This window comes from Lethenteron reissneri, chromosome 29 (genome assembly GCF_015708825.2).
Source record: "Lethenteron reissneri isolate LAM-NWPU_2019-01 chromosome 29, ASM1570882v1, whole genome shotgun sequence".
Classification (NCBI taxonomy): Eukaryota; Metazoa; Chordata; class Hyperoartia; order Petromyzontiformes; family Petromyzontidae; genus Lethenteron; species Lethenteron reissneri.
Window position 1 is genome coordinate 5,775,851 of NC_083807.1, and position 22,217 is coordinate 5,798,067.

The 22,217-nt window shown below is 46.1% G+C and overlaps 1 protein-coding gene across 4 annotated transcripts; it reads right to left on the reverse strand.

Annotated features, from left to right (window-relative positions):
• Nucleotides 1–2,187: 2,187 nt before the first annotated feature.
• Nucleotides 2,188–21,806, reverse strand: LOC133349202 (beta-galactoside alpha-2,6-sialyltransferase 2-like). 4 transcript variants are annotated; one of them, XM_061562485.1, is made up of 6 exons: nucleotides 21,613–21,806; nucleotides 10,265–11,015; nucleotides 9,447–9,544; nucleotides 5,172–5,273; nucleotides 4,576–4,771; nucleotides 2,188–3,859 (listed from the first exon to the last, which is right to left on the reverse strand). In XM_061562485.1, the coding sequence occupies exons 2-6, from the start codon at nucleotides 10,770–10,772 to the stop codon at nucleotides 3,600–3,602; spliced, it is 1,164 nt and encodes a 387-aa protein (XP_061418469.1). In that variant the 5' UTR covers nucleotides 10,773–11,015; nucleotides 21,613–21,806; the 3' UTR covers nucleotides 2,188–3,599. The 4 variants fall into 4 exon arrangements, with proteins under 4 accessions (XP_061418469.1, XP_061418470.1, XP_061418467.1 ...); XM_061562486.1 differs by having other exon boundaries at nucleotides 10,265–10,678; nucleotides 21,613–21,805; XM_061562483.1 differs by lacking the exon at nucleotides 21,613–21,806 and adding an exon at nucleotides 14,650–14,786.
• Nucleotides 21,807–22,217: the final 411 nt, after the last annotated feature.

Sequence of the window (22,217 nt, forward strand, 5' to 3'; positions counted from 1 at the left end):
TTGTCCTAAGGGGCCGTCCATAAATGACGTCACGCACCTAGGGTGGGGGGTGGGGGTCAGACATTTGTGACGATGTGTGACGAGGGGGGGGGGGGTGAGAAATGTGACGTCACATCAAAATGCGCAACTTTAAATAAATATAAACAACACATTCTACTTAATGAAATAGACTTTTTAATAAATGTTTTCTCTTACATCAGAGTGCAGCGCCACATTAAATACGCACAACAATGACCATAGTTTAAAGCGATTTGAAGCGTGTTTATGGTTTGGGGGGGGGGGTGCAGAGCTTTGTGACGTCATTTGAGGGGGGTCAAAAAGCGTCCAAAATCGCGTGACGTCATTTATGGACGTGCCGATCAGTGGTAGGACATTTCTCTACGAGAGTAACACCGGTAACCGTTTGTTCACGCGTGCACCGGTACTGCTCGCAACTGAAACGACTTTCTAAATTAATAAAAATGTAAAATAAAATATTACAGTAATCCTGTACTGTGATAAGGCACCGCAGGGCTCACATTCAGCACGGATTGCAATACTCTAGCGTAGCCACAAGGCGGCGGTAGTCGATGGGTCGCGGATTCAAATGCAAACTCCCTTGTCCATTCACGCGACTTTTTATTTCATTCCTGGCCTCGAGTCTCATTCACATTCGTATCGACACAGATCCGCACATTCGCATTAGGTTTGTTTTCTTAGCCATTGCAACAAAATGTGACATTATATAAGACACTCAACTCTGGCAGTGCCCCTTATTCATAGCAGTTACATTTTTGCGTGGAGTTGTTAAAGAAGAACATCGCTGTTCGGCTATAGCATCCAATAACGGCAGAATAACTATTTAACAATTGTAATTTAAATGGTAAAATGTCGCTGTAATCGAGTTGCCCGACAGCGGATTCTGCCGCTGGCAGATCGCATCGCCATCTATTTATCATTTCAAGAGGCGTGGCTGTAACGGTCCTTGTGTTGCTACAATGTTCTGTACCATCACGATTACTCCTTACATTAATTACTGCATCGTAATGTTTACAATAAAAACTATATTCGTGCATATTGATATCATGGCCATGATCACTTCCACTGCTGAATAAAAGCCTCTTTAAGTAATGTCTCTCACGGCCCAGTGATGTTACAATCGACCTACCAGGTGCATGCGAGCTGATTTCACTGCTCCATCTCCTCAGTGGACGTCTCAGGGGCTCTGCACCTCCCTTGGCAGCGACTCCCTCGCTAGTCTCGACCACGGGTCATAGTGGCCACGGGTCACTATCCTGTCCTGCCCAAGCAGGATTACTTTTAATAACAGAATCAGAATATGTATTTATATACTGGAGGAATCCGATGAGCTATAAAGCTCTTCCTCACATATGTCCAGTAGGGACACGTGTTCGGAACGTCACAATAACAAACAAGATAAAAACACCATAGGAGTGCAAAGTATAAGAAAGGTGAACACATCACTTGAAAAATATTCATATATACAAATAAAAATAAACTATTTTTTTCAGGTAAAACCCATTGAGATATTTAGCTTATTTTCACAACCAACCTGGTTACATAGGTAAGCTCAAAAAAGCGGGTCATCATGTGCAAATTTAAATCAGCAAACTAATCTAAATCATCAACATATAATCTAAATGAATGTTTCTTAATGTGGAGGGAAAACCTGGAGGACCTGGAGAGAAAAAAATCCACGCGACCACGGGAAGAGACAAATGCAAACTCCAACTATACAGGCGTTCGGGTCTGGATCAAACCCATTGACCTCCTGCATACCAGGCTAGGAAGATAACATAACACCACCTTAAATATATAAAGTACTTTAGTTCAAATTGCATTAGTACATCAATTACTAAGCATGGGAATACAGTAAAACAACAGCAAAAGCAGTTTAACACGTAGGCTTTCGCGACCAATATTTTTCATAATCAACGTTTTTGGGTTTAGATCGCGTTATTTATAAATGTGTCGTAACCCTCCACCACCCGACACGGCCAATCAGTTAAAAAGTGTCACGTTGACAAAAGACAAATAGTTCACTGCTTTAGCCCACCGGTGTGTTGAAGCTTGAAATTGTAAATGTTGTGGTTTCACGCTTCAATACACCGGTAGGCTAAAGCAGTGAACTATGTATTTTGTCAACGTGACACTTTTTTACTGATTGACCGTGTCGGGTGGTGGAGGGTTACGACACATTTATAAATAACGCGATCTCAACCCAAAAACGTTGATTATGAGCAAAAGCAGTTACAGTCCACCCAGTAATACACCGCTTTACGTCGGGGATGCGTTCCTGAAAGAGGTGCGGACACGAAAATGGAAGCGACGTCAATCGGAGCGACTCACAGAGTCGACGGGTGAGAGGCGACGGAAACGTTGAAAGGACGGACGACACTGCCAGCGATGTAAGTGTGCGTTGAGGCGATGCAAAAAAGGCGGCGGTATTAATAAAGTGATGCCGTATTTCCGAAACGTCGTAAAACAGTGAGACGTAAATCGGGGTATGACTATTTCTTGTTTGCCTTATAAACTCAGAAACCGCTCGGTGAGCGCCAGAGCGACGTCACGCGGTGGGGAGTCGAACCAGGACGCCAATCTATGGGGCTATGGTGTTTGGTGGAGACTACAACATTATGACTGCACCCAAGACTACAATGCCAAGTGTGAATATATTTTACGGCACACTATATTTCTTTTACTTATGTCAGTTGTTAATGTTAATCTTGTGCAGTATAAACATTATTTTCAATAGAAATGATCTCCGTTTATAACGTGATTGATAATTTACAAAGTGTTTATAGCATTAACTGGTATAAACACTCATGGTATAAACGAGGCACTTGCTACCACGGTGCTACCAACTGTGGCCCATAATGCTCACCACAGAGCAGGTGAGTTCACCCAGACCGGGCAGGTAAGATTTCATATTCTTAGGTTTTCGGTAAAGTCACGTAGGTAAATTTTTTTAAAAATACATTAAAGTAAAATAAAAATAAAATAAAAATCACGTTTGTCACGTAATCAAAACGTTTTGATTACGTGACAAATTAATAAAAGTGAAATAAAAAATAAAATAAAAATCACGTTTGTCACGTAATCAAAATTAATAAAAGTAAAATAAAAATAAAATAAAAATTCACGTTTGTCACGTAATCAAAACGTGACTTTACCGAAAACCTAAGAATATGAATACTTGCAGTCACGAAAGCTTAAAATATAGAATCAGGTAAGATTTCCCAAACCTGGCAGTTGTCATCACCATCAGTTGCTTGAACTGCAAAGTGGATACATTCATTCTAGATTTGAAGCTTTCGTGACTGCAGGGATTCATATTCTTAGTCACGTAGATAAAACATTTTTATTGAAATTAATAAAAGTAAAATAAAAATAAAATAAAAATTATGAGGTTTCGGAGACGGAAGCGTGTGTTGCCTCCGAAACGTCGTGATTTTTATTTTATTTTTCATTTTACTTTTATTAATTTAAATTTTTTATCTACGTGACTTTACCGAAAAAAACTAAGAATATGGATACATTCAATCAGAGGTTACCCACATCGGGTAAGACGGATAAAAGAGCCCTTGGGTAGCGCGTTTCTATTCGTGCCGAGCGGAACACGTGAGGTTGGCCAGGCCGGGCATGGCGAGACGCCCGCTCTGGAGGGCGTGCTGAGCCGGCGGGTTTGAGAGGTGCATCGCCAGCAGCTTCTCCTGCATGAGGGGGTGCCAGGAGCCCAGGGTGCACTCCGGGTTCTGGGTGGGCTCGAAGTAGTGGCACTGCCGCGTGGCACGGCCTCGCGGGGGGATGAAGTCGTAGACGGTCACCTCCTGGCACAGGCTCATCATCAGCGCTACTCCTGCAGCACCACGAGGCAGAGGGGGCGGCGTTAGTAACCACCACCGCGCACACACGCGATTCGCACCAAGTGCTACCACCACTTTGACCTTCGTTTGACCCAGACGGACCGGGGATTGGCACATGTGTTCCGGTCGCAGGAATTGATTTGTACCATGATCAAAGCAGTATTACGTTTAACACGTAGGCTTTCGCTATCAATATCATCCAACACACCAGTGTGCTGTACTAGTGACGAATTGGCACGTTCTGTTTACGTGACAACCCTTACTAGTTGGCTGTGTCGGGTGGTGCCGGGTTTTAACGACACATTTATATATTTACGCGATCTAACCCAAAAACCTCTATTATGGACAGTATTACGTTGTTTATAATAAAGGGTTTTTTTCGGGTTAGATCACGTAAATATAAATATCGTTAAACCCGCCACCACCCGACACAATCAATTAGTAAAGGTTTGTCAAGTGAACAAAAACGTGCCAATTAGTTACTACTTCAGCACACCGCTTGTGTGTTGGAGACTAAACCCACGACATTTAAAATTTGAGTACTATGTGATGTTTTACTGGTAATGTGAACAACCAGCTTCATCAGGCGATTTGCTGGAATTGTGAAGAAAACCCCTTCCCGTTTCTGGCTCTTAAACAGGAGTAACGGAAACATCGCTGCGAGCCCCATCAGCACATCAGCGCATCACGCGTTTCTCGTAAAACTTGCCCAGAAGCCCCGACGAAGTGGGGTTTTCCAAGATGCGCTCCCCGTGCCCCACGTTGTGCTGCACCAGATCCCACAAACCCCGGCGGAAGCACGGGTGCAGCAGGTAGAATGGCTGGCGAGGCCGCTCGCGCCTGCGCTTCATGTATGCGTCGAGCGCCGGGAACGTGATATTCACATGGCCCTTCCACTGCTGTTGCTGCACGGATGAGAGGAGGGGGGTGGGGGCATTTTGGAGTGGAAGACGACAAGGCTTGGTTAGAGGAGGGCAATACGAGGCACTGGCGGAGGAGAAGGCGTAGAGTGTGTGGATGTGACTTGTGGATTGAATGCCGCGGCATGCAGACCCAAGGGCTCCCCATACTTCGGAAGTCCAGACAGAAGATGCATTGTAAATCTGTCCCGTGGTGGCGTTATGTAAATGTCCCGAATGTGGATCGTTGTAAAAATCGGACCGTTACAAACCAGTGACCGTCTGTGAGCCCAAAACCTGACCCTCACAGTAAGCCACGGGAACCCAAGCCCCCTTTCCCGAACCTCACCTTCACGTCGAGTTGCGTAATAGGTGTGAAGGATTCTTGTGTTTTGTGAACGCTCACGTTTTTCTCAGTGCAGGTATATGGAGGGGGGCCCCACAAGACCAGAATGATGTCTCTGTACAGCTCGCTCGTCTCAAAGTTGAACTTCTCCTGATTTACGATCTAGAAAGCGAGATAAGTGGAAGGAATGTGGCAGGGTCAGTGATGAGACATTGAGATGTGGTCTACTGTAGTGTAACTGCCTGCGGTGCTACAAATCACCACGTTGGACTGTCCACCGCTTGGACTATTCCTGATGTGTATTCTAAGCTACTAGACTATAACCGAAACAATGCTCCAGAGAAAACTACTAAACTATCCAGTTTTTTTTGCATTTTTCCAGGTCGGCCCATTGAATTATATCAGAAGTGACCAGGCCACACATTGATAGCTCAACAACGTGGCACACCAGGCCAGGCAGTTAGCATCCCCTGTGTTGAAATCATAAGTCATTCCCAAAACAATAAAGCAACTCTGAGTGTGTTTAACCACGGCGCTGCCGTGGTTGAATGGTTAATCCACTGGACTTGCAATCCAGAGGCCGCTGGTACGATTGCATCTTCCATATTCTAGCGTGGTAAAACGTTTAATAATACCTCTCTCCACACGTGAGTATAAATGGGTTCACCACAGTTCGTAGATCAATGAGTCGTACGTGGTGGGGTAAAGCGTGATTATTCCAACCTCTCACAACACACCTGGTCAACGTGGAAGCGGAGATCAAATGCCGTGTACGCCAGTGGCTCCCAGCCTTTCGCGGCACCTGTACCCCGTGTTCAACCGAGTTCCCCCTTTGCCTGCCCCAACGTGGTTCTAAGAAATAAATGTACGAAAGATGAACATCGATAGTTTCACCAATTTTTAATATTTGCGGGGTATCCTAACTAGCTGGTAACTGCAAGCGAATAAAAATAAATCAACGGACGCTCTGCACGCGTGAGGTAATTTGTTTTCGCTCGTTGGTTACTCTTGTAAACCACATTGCATACGATCAATGAGTTTTGAAAGGTCCTTTTACATCGTTCCAGGTTACCATGTGGATTAAAATTTAATGGGAAATATTTAATATTGGCAGATTCATACGTGATTATTCACCAATTACTCTCACGTATGATATAAATTCTCGTATTAATAAATCACCTCCCGTAGCCCCAGGGATCCCCGTCAAACCGGTTGAGAACAACGGCTCTAGAGTTTCCTCCTTCCGCCCGAGGTGGTGTTAGCAAGTAATTAAAAAGCTGCATTTTTAATTCACACGCTGGGTGAATGAAACGAATTCCGGCCCTGGGGCCTAGTTCGTAAGTCGGAACACACGAATGTACCGTTTTTAAATCCTTTATATTAAGTTCACTTGCTTGCTTGCTTGCGCGCTTACGACTGTGTAAATCTTTCGGTCATTTTTTAACCCACTTCCCGTGATCCAATCGAGCTGACATTTTGCACAGACTCGTTGTGCGTGACATTTTATTTTCGTAAAAAAATTTTCCCAAAATTTTCCACTTTTTAGGGAAAAAAGTCATATTTTATTTAAAATACCAATGTGATAAAAATGAAACTCTTACTCAAGAAAAACAGAAATTAATAATAAAATAAAACCGATGCCACGCATATAAAGGATTTATAGTGAAAAACTTTATTTTTACGGGTAATTTTTTTTTTAATTCACATGGAGTCAGTGTTATTTAAAATGTGTTACGGTTCAACAAAGGGAAGCATTTTATTAGTTTTTTTCGGTAAAGTCACGTAGATAAAAAAAATTTTAATTAAAGTAAAATCAAAATAAAATAAAAATCACGACGTTTCGGGGGCAACACAAGCTTCCGTCTTGAGATGGAACCGTCACAGCACGATAGCTGTATCAAGTAAGAAAAATTCCAAGAAAACAGTCCTTGTATATATACTGGTTGAGGGTGGGAGGAGCCAAGGTGGGTCCTGAACATTATTTTTGTGAGGTTCGGTACGGCTGACTTTACCGAAAAAACCTAAGAATATGAATCCTTGCAGTCACGAAAGCTTCGAATCTAGAAAGGGAAGCATTGTTGAACTCAAAAATTTGAAATATTGGAAATTTGCATGTAAAACTGGAACTAGTTCCATGATTCGGTTCGCAAGTGCAAGTTGAGGTTCGCAGGTCAGGATGGTAAAAACACGAATATCCTTATGGAAGCTCGTTCACAAGTCGGGCAGTCGAAAGTCAACAGCTCCTTTGCGTTGCAATACCCAACCACTCCGACTCACATCAATGAGATTATATCTTCCAGGGTGTACAATGGCAGTGGCTATCCAAATCTGGTCACATCAATAGCAGCCCCGCAGACACTCACAACACATTTCACATCGAGGGGTCACAGGGAGTACACACTGGCCAGAAACCTTGGAAGAGGTGTGGGTACCCACGCTTTACCCCACCACACACGACCTGACAACCAACTGTCATGTACTCATTTCGCCTGCTGGGTGTACAGGGGTGCGGAGATTCAAGAAACTTGCCGACTGTTACAACTTAGGCGCTGGAATATCAAACAGGCGACCTCTGGATTGCAAGTCCAGCTGTGCTAACTTTTACACCACAGAAAGTGTATGCCAGTAGAGTGACTAACTCGGAGAGAGTAAGACTTGGAGGCACTTCTTCAATTAGCAAGCACCTTCGGGATTAAACACTATTATTAAGACCGTCTATTGTCGGCGGCACTACTTAGAACAGTTGGTCGGCTGTCTGACTAGCGGCGCCCCGGGATGGTAAAGACGGAGACGACGACGAGGAGATGGTGATGGCGACGAGATGGTGACGACGATGGACTCGAGCAGCACCACGAGGAACATCCCACTTCCAGCAACAGCCCCGAGGTCCCTCACAGCGGCCCCTCTTAGACCCCCCACGTGGCCTCGCTCTGCCCCGGACACGCCCCCTTTCTGGAACCTACTAGCGGGTTCCCGAGGCTTCACGATGGGCCCCTTCTGTGACCTTTTCCCCATAGATATCCTCTTATCGTGTATATCATGGCCTGCTGACGTCAGTACTGCCGTAAACCGCAAATCCCCCTTTTCGCCAGCAGCCCACGCTATGCCACTACACCAGAGTACTGTGTACTTAAAGAATAATAATAACGACGTATAGCCCTTCGTCAATCCACTGTTGGATGTAGGCCTCCGCATTCTGAGTTAATCGTGAGCGTTGTTTGACCATACTTCACCACAATTGTAAGTGTCACCCGTCCCCTCCTCTCACCCACGTTACCATATTTTACGAGTAACTATACTGTCACTAAAACGTAATTTTTAAAGTTACTTTTGTGGTTAAGTGTCAGACAATGGCAATACAAACTGCGCCATGCATTTGTTTCTGTGCATTTTCTATGGCTGTAATTGTATCTGGACGTCTGTGAAAAAAATACTTTATAGCTCATAGGATTCCTCCACTATAAAGAAATATTTTTAATTCTCTATTTTTTTAAACAAATTGCCCACCAATATCCTCCTTAACCCCTCCCCCCCCAAGTCCTTTACTATCCCCGGTGCTGTGCGGAGAAAATAATTCACATTCAGTACGAGGCACCTAAATTCTTCGTCTAAATTTGCATACTGTTTGGCAACACAAGTGCGCTTGGGGCAAGACATCACTGTAAGGGACAATGGTCCATAAAGAAGAGACGCCCAAGGAATTCAATATTTAAGACAAATACGTCTACCGGGGCGGCGGCTGGAGGTGGTGGTTGTGGTGGGCAAGGTGCGGCGATGTCATCGGCAGGTGCTGGGTGGATTGTTAACATCCTCAGCATCGTGAGATGGCAGCGGATTGGGAAGACTTTCATCCAGTAGCGGATTGATCATGGCTAATGATGATTTATCAGGGAAGAATGCCCCCCCCCCCCCAATGTTGTCTGAACGACCCGTAGAACAAATACGCATGTAAGCATGTTGAACTTCTTTCACACCGTACGTAGCCAACCATGCTAATCGGAGGTGCGGGAAATAAGTCTAGTCAAAAGATGCTTTCATACTTTTGAGGAATGTTAACAATATCATTAGACTAAGAATACGTATTTATACTGGAGGAATCCGACGAGCTATGAAGCTGTTCCTCACAGATGTCCAGTAGGAGCACGGGGTAAGAACGTTACAACAACAAACACGACAAAAACACGATAGGAGTGCCATGTGTAGGAAAGGTAAAAACAAATACAGATACAACTAAATTATATTTATCAAACCAGTTAAAGCCCACCGGGAGGCATTAACTTATTTTTCAGGAGCAACCCGGCCACAAGTGACAGCTCAACAAAGTTTCGACCTTACCTGCCAGTTGACGAGGCGAATGGAGGTCTTGGTGCCCACGTGAATTTCATAGCCGGCCGTGGGTGCCGAGTTGAAGCGCATGACCGCGTCGTGGCCATCTGGACGAGCGCACAAGTGGATACATTCCTGATTCGAGGTTCAATTCGTGATCCTGCCCGTCACTCTCATGGTCAAATGTATCACTCAGGTGGCTTTGCTGATCGAGTAACGTATTGACAGTGGTGCACGAGTACAAATAACAATTGCCAAGAAGACTTTCCTTAAAATGTAAAAAACATAACGTCATCAGCAATGATTTTGTCAATGGACCTTTTTCATAGCACATAAATAGAGACAAGAGAGATCAAGTTAATCATAGTTGGGGACTGCACCATATGGCCTGATAACGATATACATTTTTAAGGTTTCCTAATAATCATTTGGCATATGATAACAGACAAACCCTTCAATAATTAAAAATATATACCTCAATTATTTGTATTAAAAATAAAAGTTAGAATATTCCAAGTACATTGCATAATAGTAACAATGTTGGTGTGTTGCTTAACACTAAATAACCATTCCTGGGCCTAATTATTAATTTCCATTGCATCAAAGGGCTTTCAATAAACATTAGGCTCAGAGGGGCTTTTAACTGTTTTCAAATTCCCTGAACCTTGCAAGCAATCTCAACTCTCTCAGACCCTTCCAAGCCCGAGGCTCTACAGCTGCCTCCAGAGTTTGTCCATTCAGAAGAAATTCCTCACCCTCCCCCTCCCATCATTCCGCTCCGATCCCTCCTCATCAGTCGCCCCCCCCCCCCCCCCACGTCTCCTCACCGATCTCTGCTCCCAGCTGAGCGCGCAACAGGGACCCCGCGTTCATCACCACGGCGCATCGCTGCCACTTCCCCGCCAGCTGCCGGGCGAGGGACACCGCGGGCAGCGCGTTGCGCCCCGGCGCCCCGGCCGCCTCGTGGCGCCGCAGCACCTCGGTGCCGCGCCGCACCAGTCCCTGGAGAGCGCACAGCAGCTGCCCCCGGGGGGGCGTCGCCCCTACGCCGTCGCTGCGCCGCCGATTCCAGCTCTCCCACGCGCGGGTCATCTCCACGTGAACGGGGCCCGACGGCGCCCTGCGTGACCCTCCCGCCCCCTCGGAGGGCGCCGCGGGCCGGGCGAGTGGAGGCGCTTGCGTCCGCTCGTCGGTCGGGTCCCGCGCGGGGAGGGTCAGGGGCGCCGCCGTTCTCCTGGAGCCTGGCACCAGCAGCAGCAGCGAGAGCAGCATCAGCAGGCAGGTGGCGGTGACCGTGAGAGCGAGGAGAGATTTGGGACCCACTCGGAACCACATATCCGCTGGATCGCGCCTCGGCTCCGATGGGAGAGACTCTCTGGAGCAAGGCGCGCGTCTCGCTCCTTCGTTCCGCGCAGGTGCGTGCACGAGACGGCGGTGGGGGCGGCGGTGGGGGTGGGAGGAGGTCTTGAGGAGCCCCGAGAATCCACGGCAGGAGACGCGCGCGCAGCACGCGCCTTGATCGCCTCCCGATGGAATTTGCGCGCCTATGTCTCCACCATCGATTCCACGTGTTACGATCTGTGTTACACACACGGGTATAGCTTATTCAGGAGTGTGGGGATGGTAGACAACTTCTTTTCTTTTTCTTCTTCTTTTCTTTCTTCTTTTCTTTTTTCTTTTTCTTTTATATATAAAAAAGTCTCCACGCGCTCGCACTTGCGGGGAATTTGGCTCTGGAACGGTGGACTATATTTAGAAAAACAATTGCCAGGCAGCACGCCCTAAGCCCCTCGGTGGGAATAGGCTATTCCGTCTTCCCATCCGTAAACTTTAAAGTAGTTTAATTAACACATTTGTGCCGTTTCTATTTTTATTTATTTACTTATTGCGCGACATCGACCGTACCAACTAACGCCAATTGCGGGGGGGGGGGGGCGGACCCTGCCAAGTGCTGCGCCTTCACTCGAGCTCACGGGGGACATTTCCTTTTACGCCTTTTACAGGCAACACATACACACATAACGCTGCAGACATTTCTTCACAGTGTGATGTCCTACTGATGGTATCAGTTAAACGACGACTTTGTGAAGTTTCATGTTCTCGGTGAGAACTGTATCGCACACACACACACTGCTTTGCTACTTTTCCAAGGTTATTTGCATCATGCCACGGTACATCAATGGAATGCTGTGCGTTGCCACTAGAATAATTGTGAAAACCATGGGCTTATGGTCGGGGTGTAATCCGAACTGGTTGTTGTTGTTGTTGAAGTGGCTACTGTGCCCAAATGGCAGTCACTCGTCGCCCTTGAGGGCAGACCCCAGTGACTTGGCGTGCCGACTGTTTGGTTCGACTCCACGTTTCTGTGGTCTGTCTCCTATGGCGCTGTCTTCACAACATTCAGTGACATGCAACAATACCTACGCGTTTTCACACATCACCAGTACAAGCCATTAGTTTTGTTTCTATATTTCCTATACTACCTCGCCTGGTATGCAGGCGGTCGTGGGTTCAATCCCGACCCTGACGCCTGTAGTATATTTAGAGGTTACGTGTCTCTCTCCTCGGGGTCGCGTGTATTTTTCTCTGGGTCCTCCGGTTTTTCCTTCCACATTCATAATCAACATGCGTTTAGAGTATTTGGCTGCTATAAATGTCCACGTGATAAGCCACTTTGTTGAGCTATCATTTATGACCAGGTCGCTTCTGAAAAAGAGCTATATAGCTCAGTGGGCCTTACCTCACACACACACATACAACCACACATTGATCCTAAACACACATGAACTTACACACACACATCGACTAAGACACACACACACACATGAACTTACACACACATGGAGCAATGCACACACATCGACTTACACACACAGACTCACACACACAACAACCGCCATTGGCCACTAAGTGGCAGTGACATCACCATGACGCGTGTGCAAGGCTATGTGCACCTTGAGGCCACGTGACGTTTCGAACGCTCGCTGGCAGGAGGTCACGGGGCAGACCCAAATGCTACAGGTCGACTGACTGAGACGACTGGCTGATGCACCACCTGTGTCCCTACTGTGCCAACTTGGTGTGCTTTAACCACCCAGCGCTCCGCTCGTTGTTGTGAGCGTCGCTCCTCCGCCCCCCGTTGTTGTTGGAGGGCGACTGCCTCCAACTGCCCAGTAGCGTCCTTCACGAGCCTCCTCCACTGAGGCCGATTTTGACACCGCTGGTACTAGTCATCGTTAAATCCACTCAGCTCCACGTCCTCATATACCACATCACTCCATCTCCTCTCCAGCCCATGCCGCGCCCGTTTAGCCCCCTCGATCCGGCCGAACAAAAGCTGTTTAGGCATGCGGTGGCTGGGCATGCGGGCTACATGACCCAGCCAACGCAGCCTTGCCTGCCAGAAGAGCTCACCGATGGGACTTTGCCCAGATCTTTCAAGGATTTGTGAGCTCCTCACACAATCCAGCCGGGTTAAACCCAGGATGGATCGTAGGCAGGCCAGCCTAAATGTTTCCAACCAGCGAAGATTCTCCATTAGGGGGGTCCACATTTCACCAGCGTAGAAAAGGGAGGGAATGACCGTGGCCGAGAAGACCTGAAGCTTTGTGTGGAGCGACAGACCAGGTAGCTTCCACACAGCGTTATGCAACCGATGGAAAGATATTGCCGCTCGACTGATTCGGATTGAGATCTCTGCTGTTAAACTGGAGCCAGTCATAAGCACACTGCCCAGGTATGGGAAACTCTCCACTCTCTCCACTACTGCCCCATCACCGATTGGGAGTTGTGGGGGTGGAGTGTCCGATGGTACAAAATACCCAGGAAGGTGCTTAGTTTTGGTGGGGCTGATGGTAAGGCCCCACCTCTTAGTAGGCACTCACACACACACATCGACTGACAGACACATCGACTGACACACACATAGACTCGAACACACACATGGACTTACGCACACACTTGGACTTACACGTACACATCGACACACACACACAAACATCGACGAACACACAGATGGATCGACTTGCGCACACACACACACACAAAGCGACCGTCGTTGACACGCAGATGGACTCACATGAACACGAGGACATAGGCACACATAAATTGTGAGAAATTAGTTTTCTGCACACAAACATAATTATTCGTATAAATGCAAGGTGATTATAAAAAATAATAGGTTTTAATGTACGTAAGTTTATTGAAAGCAGAAAATGATATAATATTATTGTGCACACAAACGATATTACGTTAATATTTCCAAGGTTATGTAAATGATAGGTTTTTACGTACATGCGTTTAGCAAAATAAGTAAGAAAATTAAGTAATATTTGTGTGCAAGCAAAAACAGGTAATTTATTATTTACAAGGTGATTACTTAGAGAATAGGTTTTTATCTACGTGAGGTTAGCGAAAGAAGCAATACAAAAGTTGTCTGCACACAAACAAAATGATTATTATCTTTCCAAACCAATTGTTTTAATATAAAATTTTCTATGTATGTGAGTTTAGCGAAAGAAGAAATAAAATTGCACTTAACTTTACCGTGGTGAGGCCTAGTCCCATGCAGAACCCGCAGCCTCGCCTAGATTGTACAGCCGGCCGAGGTGGCTCCCTGGCAGGCTGTGGGCTGGGCCACTCCCCCCGCCTGTGCTACAATAATTATTATCAAAGCGCTATATAATATAAATGGAGAGACTCTATAGCAGTAACTGCACGCATTGGGGTGAGGGGGGGGGGGTTCATGACATTTAGAAGAATTAACAGCATTTTGTGTGAAATGTCCCCCTCACCTCAACCGACTTGGTAAAAGCCATCCCCCCCACCGAACGTATGTAACTTGGTACGGTCAATCGTGCGCCATTTAATTAATAAATGCTAACTGCACAAAATCGCTAATTAAAGTGATTTAAAGTTGACAGATGGGAAAAAGGAATAGCGCTTGCACATGGCGGGGCTTCCGGTGTGGGACCTGGCTATTTTTTTCACGTAAACCCCACCGTTGGAAAGCCAAGCGCGCAACCACGCAGAACCCCACACACAATTTTAGACTTTTATATATATAACTAGCGGGAAGTACCCGCTGTTGCCCGGGGCGAAAAATGTATTTCAAAACTTATCTTGAAAACCTTACATAAACATACACAATTACTAAGGTATACGGGCTGATATAATAGGGCTACGACATGCACCATCTCTTCATCATCTGCACCTGCAACCCGCACTCCTGAGGACGCTCTCTGTCCTTGGGCTTCTCCGAGGCCAACGTCGGAGACCGCATCGGCACCGTGGTTGCAGAGGTGGCAGGGGCCGCCGTTCACAGGTCGACCTCGAACCAGCCAACTCCTCTGTTCCCTCGACGCCTCACCTGCACGGATCTTCACATCTACCTTCACATATCCGCCTCGGTCTGCTCAACGCACGCTCCATCACCAATAAATCAGCCCTGATTCACGATACCATCTCGGACCACCACATCGACCTTTTGCTCATCACTGAGACCTGGTGCAGGCAAGACTCCCCGCCAGCTATCTCTCTGGAAGTTGCGCCCCCAGGATACAAGGTTCTACATAAACCTCGCGCAACTAACCAGCGGGGTGGTGGCTTAGCGGTCGTTTACAATGCTCACTTGAAAATTAAAGAGCTCCATCTACCAATGGCTCAGGCCACATTCGAGGTCCAGTCCGTATCCCTTACTACTAACAACGAGTGCTTTTACATTATTTCCATCTATCGCCCTCCAGATGGCAGCATCAACACCTTCGTAAATGAGCTTTCGGAATTCCTATATCTGATTCCTAACCCATCTCACAGGCTCGTGCTTACAGGCGACTTCAATTGCCCCGGCAATACCCCAGCCTCCATCGATAGTCACCTTGAGTCAACTTTGGCCTGCCATAACCTGGTCATCACAAACTCAGGCCCCACCAGAGCTTCGTCAACAAACGTTGAGAGCATGCTCGACCTGGTTCTGGAACCTAACCAGCACCGACGCATCACTGCACTGGGAGTTTTCCAAACTGGTTACTCCGACCACCGCCTTATACTTTCTTCCCTCCATTTTCCGAAGCCAATCACCATCAAATTCACCTGCAACTTGCGTAATTTTAAGGGTATCGAATTTTCTGCTTTTCGTCACCTCCTTGCAAACTCGCTTTCAATGTTATCCCCATCATCGGATCCAACCGTCTGCGCTCTCCAACTAGAAGCTGACATGAGAGCGGCGCTGGACAAACTAGCTCCATTAAAATCACGAACCGCTAGGCAGTCTTCTCACGACACTCACTGGCTCTCAAGAGATGCCATCATTGCTAAGCGAACCAGGAGGCGTCTTGAACGTATCGCATCCCGCAGTGGTCTACCTGCTGATCGACTTGCTTACAGAGTCGCCTGCAGGAAAACTAACAAACTGATCCTTGTCTCACGTTCCTCCCACATTGAGGAACGCATCAAAAAAGCAACCGGAAACCCGCGCATTCTATGGAAAACTCTCAAAGATCTTCTCCATCCTGGTAGCACCATGGTCCCTCACCTTAGCGATCCCCTTGCCTCACTGAAACTTGCCACCTCTTTTAATACTTACTTTAACAACAAGCTAATCGCCATCGCAAACTCGTGCACGTATACTGACACATTGCACCTTTGTACCCCGCTCATGGTACCTAAAATTGTAAGCACTAACCCAGACACTCTTCTAACTATGCTAAAGCCTGTGTCTACAAAAGACGTTTTCGCTTTAATTGAATCACTTCCTTTGAAGTCATCTCCACTCGACGTGCTCCCAGGTTCCTTGTTCAAGCAATGTGCTCCGGAACTCGCCATCATGATCAGGAACATCGCAAATGCCTCCTTCTCTTCGGGGTGTTTTCCGTCCAACCTCAAATCTGGCCTGGTTTCTCCCTTGTTAAAGAAACCAAATCTAGATCCGGATGACCCATCTAGTTATCGTCCCATCACTAACCTCTCGAACCTCTCTAAACTCCTTGAACGACTAGCCCTCGCCCAGCTACAACCACACGTCACCTCCTCCGCAAACTACTGCAACTTCCAGTCAGCTTACCGTCAAAACTATTCCACAGAAACAGCACTCACTAGGGTGCTCGATGACATTTTAACGATCGTTGATTCCGGCTCAACTGTTGCACTTGTAAGTCTGGACATTTCGTCAGCCTTCGACACCATCAACCATTCGCTCCTTACTTCCCTCCTGAAATCCGACTTCGGTATATGCGGCTCAGCACTCAAGTGGATAGCTTCGTACCTTTCTGACCGGCAATCCTCAGTCAGGGTGGGCATGTCCACATCGCCTGAAACAAGAGCATTATGCGGGGTTCCCCAGGGCTCTGTTCTAGGTCCCCTGCTCTTAATAGCCTACACTTCCCCGATCGGCCGACTCATTGCAAGCTTCGGTGTTAAGCATCACTCATACGCGGATGACACGATTCTATTCACCGCCATCGATTCTAGCAATGCATCTGGATTCGAGAGGCTCTCGGAATGTACCACCGCCGTGCAACAATGGATCACTGCACACAACCTAGCCCTTAATCCGAAAAAGTCAGTGGCCATCATGTTAGGTACCAAGCAACGTCTCAATTCAGCAGCACTCCCCACACACATACACATCTTCGGTCATAGCATCAAGTTCACCAACCACTTCAGCTACCTCGGTGTCATCCTAGATTCAACTTTATCCTTCGACCGTCAAACCAACCATATCATCAGCTCATGTAACTTTCACCTGAAGGCTCTTAGACACATACGTCCTCTCATCTCTACTGAAATTGCCAACACTTTGGCATGTTGCATAGTTGGGTCTCGCCTTGACTATTGTAACTCCGTCCTTGTCCGGACCTCCGCTGGCAACCTAAGGAAGCTTCAAAGACTACAAAATAACCTAGCACGCGTCGTCATTGCCCACACTCATCCCCGCCTCGACTCACTAGCTCGTCTCCGCACTCTCAACTGGCTCCCCATTGCCAGTAGGGTCACATACAAGACCGCCTGCCTCTGCCACAATGCCTTCATATCCGCCTGCCCGCCGTATCTTTCTTCATTACTGACAACTTGCAGCTCAGCACACGGCAGATGCCTGCGCAGCGCGACTCACGACCTCCTCTCAATACCAAGATCCAGGATGGTCACGTCTATGCGCCGCTTCTCGGTGGCAGCCCCAACAGTCTGGAACGATATCCCTCTGCACATTCGCAGCATCACCTCAATCGCCTCCGTCAAGAGACACTTAAAAACTCACCTCTACAATCATGCTTTTGAGCGACTCTGAGCTTGGCTCCGCGCCTCTGAGTTGCGGCCACTACGTCTGCAAATTTGCTGCGCGTTACAAATTGTACTATTATTATTATTATTGTGAAAGCCCAGGGGGCAGTTTGGCCATTTCTCCACCAATAAAATAAGAGGTTGGCAGAAGTCCAAAAAGTTATAGAAAGTGGGGGGTTAAATAGTTGATGTAAAAGGTTACCGAAAATTGTCGACCCCCCCTCAAATATGTATTTACCCCCGCCTAGGTATATATGCCTACATACCGTACCTACAATAGAGTAAGTAGTATCTATTGACTCTGTAGTTGTATCTACTAACTGTACAGTAGTATCTACTGAGCCAGTAGTAACTTCTGACTGTATCGTAGTATTTAATGACTGTAGCAGTATTTACTGACCGTAGGGGTATATACTGACTCTATATAGCAGTATCTGCCAACTCGATAGCATTATCTACTATCATTACAGCAGTGCATACCGACTGTGGTGGTACCAGCTATCACGACAGCAGTGCATACCAACTGTGGTGGTGCCTGCTATCACTGCAGCTATGCATACTGACCGTGGTGGTACCTGCTTTCACTGCAGCAGTGCATACCCACTGTGGCACCTGAAGTTGATGGAAGTGAAAAAGAATAGCGCTTGCTCAAGGTGGGGCGTATAGCGTGGTACCAGGCTCTTTTAATCCCCCTCACTCCCACCTAAAGCGTGCGACTTTGTATGGCCCCCCCCCCCCCACCAAAGACGTGTGAGTTGGTATGGTCGTGCACACGTCATAAATAGATAAATGTGAAGCGCACAAAAATCGCACTAAATCGCTAATTAAAGAATTTTAAGTTGACGGATGTGAAAAAGGAATAGCGCTTGCTGTCCGCGGAGCTTACGGCGTGGTACCTGGCTATTTTTTTTTACATTAACCCCACCGTAGGAGAGCCAAGCGCACGGCCATACACAAACCCACACACAAACCCACAAATACAGCCATAATTTTGACTTTTATCTTTTTAGAAGATAGATACGATTTCTGTATTTATTGTTCAGCAGGTTACGTAACATTGTGTTTACAAAGACTAAAATGCGAAATTTCATTATTACTTTGCAGAAAAATTACATCTGTTGTCGAGTGTATGGTGAACCTTCAGGGGTACCGTATTATGTTCGGTGTGAATGTGTGGGGAGAGGTAGTGTAGCAGTTAGCGCGCTGTGCTACGAACCCAGCGACCCAAGTTCGATTCCCGCTCACGGCTAACACCCAGTGACGATTGTCTGAACTGGTCCTGGGCCTCCCTTAGGTCGACTCAGCCTTAAATGAGTATCTGGTGCAGTGTGTAAATATCGCCACTGGGGAGACAAAGGCGGCCGGGCGTGGTGTTGGCCACCCACCCCCTTGTGTGCCGTGCCGGCCTTTATAGGTGCTCGCTAACAGCACTTTCCCCGACAGTCTGTTAAGGCTATATGGGGGATCTTTTATTTATTAGTGTACCTTTAAGTGGTGTCTAGGTATCATACTCTTTCTATCATACTCATGTCTAGGTAGTTCGGAGTCTCAACTTTTGCAGCTTCAGAACCCAAACTGGACATCTCGCATGAATGGGATCGTGCAGTTTACAATCACGAGCCAAGCCGATGGTTAACACCCCCAGTAGAATACCACGCCACGTTCCAGAACTTTTCTCAACACGAGCCAATGACGCCCACGGGTAGGAAAACTAAACAGGCTAACCACATTTTTTATTATTATTTTATTGTTTGCCTTCTACGTGACTTTACCAAAAGAACCAATAATATGAATCCCTGCATTCACGAAATCTTTATATCAAAAGGTTAACCACATTCTTTATTCATGCGAAGAGCAGTGGTATTCAATGTATTTGCTGAAGGCTTTGCAAATACAATCACAAGCAGGGTGGGGGGGGGGTCACAGGGTGCAGGTCTACCCGAGTGTGCCATTTGAACGGAGAGGCAGGATGAGTGGTGTGGCAGAGGATTCCAACAGCCGCCAACGCTGGGGAATTATTCGCCTCGGATCTGTGAATGCGCCGAGGGTGCTGCAGTTTTTAAAACATTACTTTTAAAAGATATTTGTTTAAATGTTTGTGTGCGTATGTATGTTGAGCTTCTTATAACTTAGCTTTGCACCTCGATGATTTTCCATCTCTCTTTTACAATTCGATTTTAAAGTGTTTGCATGGTGAAGGTAGAGTGGGGGGGGGGGGGGGGTGAGAGGCCTCTTTTAGTCGTGGTGCGAACCGAAGTGGCGTCTTGAGCCACGATGAGGTGGAGGTGTGGACTGGCGCCCTCCTGCACAGGCCCTGCTGCTGCTGCTGCTCGTGTCTGCTGCTCAACAGACGGACCACACGCGAGCAGCAGGACAAAGAGGCCTTGTGCCCCACATTGGCCCTTTACTCCGCCCGACGATATTTGAGCACGTGTGTTTGTCATCTCATTGCACAGTGGTTCTCAAAAATGCTTCCATTCCTGTTTTTTTTCACAACTGTATTTATATAATTGCACACTTTATTCATCAGAAGTGCATTTCTAACGAGTAGTATTTATATTACGTTTAATATTGATTTAATGGTTGTTTCGTGCGTTTGTATGTTGAACTTTCGAACCGTACGTAGCCAACCGTGCTAATCTGAGGTGTGAAAACGATGTCTTTATTTCTGTGCAGCTTCTCGAAGCGGATTTTATTGCTTTGCGCCAGATAAAAATAAATGGGGTTAGTGCAAAGATTACGTCACTGACCCTATCCATGCATTGTCCAATTGGATGCACCACATCATAATAAACAACTTTTGTAAAGACACCAAAGCATTTAATGTGACTGTTTACCTAAATAAATAATAAAGTAGTACAAAATTATGTTCTGGGCGAGTTTCGAAGTATCGACTCCTACGTTGGTATTAATATTTTTTTATTCACAAAACATGTTCGCAAAACACTCGTCGAATAAGGCTTCCATACAAAATTTGAATTGCTTCAAACGAGGCAAGTAATTAATTGATGCCGATTTTGATTCAGGCATGCATTGTCTCTGGATGTATGTGTGCAAAATTTGGGATCGATTGGATGACGGGAACTGAACGATATTTTGATTGCAAGATTTGACCACGACATACAAACAGAGGAATTAATATTGATTTCAAGCTTTCGTGACTGCAGGGATCCATACTCTTTGATTCTTTCGGTGAAGTTACGTAGGTATAAAAAAAAGCAAGAAATATTTTTTTAACTTTTTTTAAAACACGCTTTAATGAATTGTACCGTACGAGTAATGTCAGGACTCCAGGAAGTGGCCCCGAAGCTTTCCATAGTGTAAGGGGCCGTGGCCAATTACAAGTCAGTTGAGCGTGGACAATTACACCCAAGCCGAAACATAACATAAAAAATGTTTAAAACTATATATTTTTCGTTTTTATGATAGAATATAGTATTGTTATCAGTATGACGTAAGTATACCAAGTTTGTAGTCGATACCACATTGGGAAGTGGGTTAAAATTGAGTTACAAGATATGAGGATACAACAACAGTGAGTTAAATAAAAGCGTGTAAGACAATGAGAGGCAAGCCAAAACATAACGTAGAAAAAATAACGTTTACATTTTTTTTATGGAATATAGTATTGTCATCAGTATGACATAAGCATACCAAGTTTGCAGTCAATACCACATTGGGAAGTGGGTAAAAATGTAGTTACAAGATTTGAGGATACAACAACACAAATTGAGTTTAAAAAACCTGTGTAATCAAATAATAGATTACAACGTTTAGATCGCAACACAAGCAAGTCTTTCGGTGCCTCAGCAGATTCCTCTCGTTATTTACTGAAAAAACCAAAGAGTACAGAGGAATTAAGTGGAAAAACTTTGTTTCACAACTTCGTTCAACTCACCCTCGAGAAGTACGTCAATGATGCGGCGCCAGCTCCCACATGAACGCTTACTTTAATTGATTACTTTATAATTGAATCTTCAATGGACAACTTTTGTTAGTGTGGAGTAAGGGTGGACGTAACTCGTTCACACGGCGCAGGTGTGCCTTAGACACTGAGCAGGCGCGCCTGAGACACGTGGCGCCTGCCTCTAGGGCGAGGTGATTAGAGAGTTTAGGAACGGCAACGTTTTTGACCTACACAAATATATATTTAATAAGGCGTCCATACAAACTCTTTGGTTCTTTCGGTAAAGTCACGTAGATAAAAAATTAATAGATCACGACGTTTCGATCGCAACACAAGCGACCGTCTTCAGGTGAAGGTGAAGACGTTCGCCTGTGGGTCGCTTGTGTTGCGATCGAAACGTCGTGATCTATTGATTTCTACCTATGTTACTTTACCGAAAGAACCAAAGAGTATGGATTCCTGCAGTCACGAAAGCTTCAAATCAAGATCGTCCATACAAATGTTTTTATTGATTTCAAAGAGCCAATTAATTGAATAATTGCTGACGACAGGCATGAATTGTCTCCGGATCTGAGTACGTGTGCAAAATTTGGAAT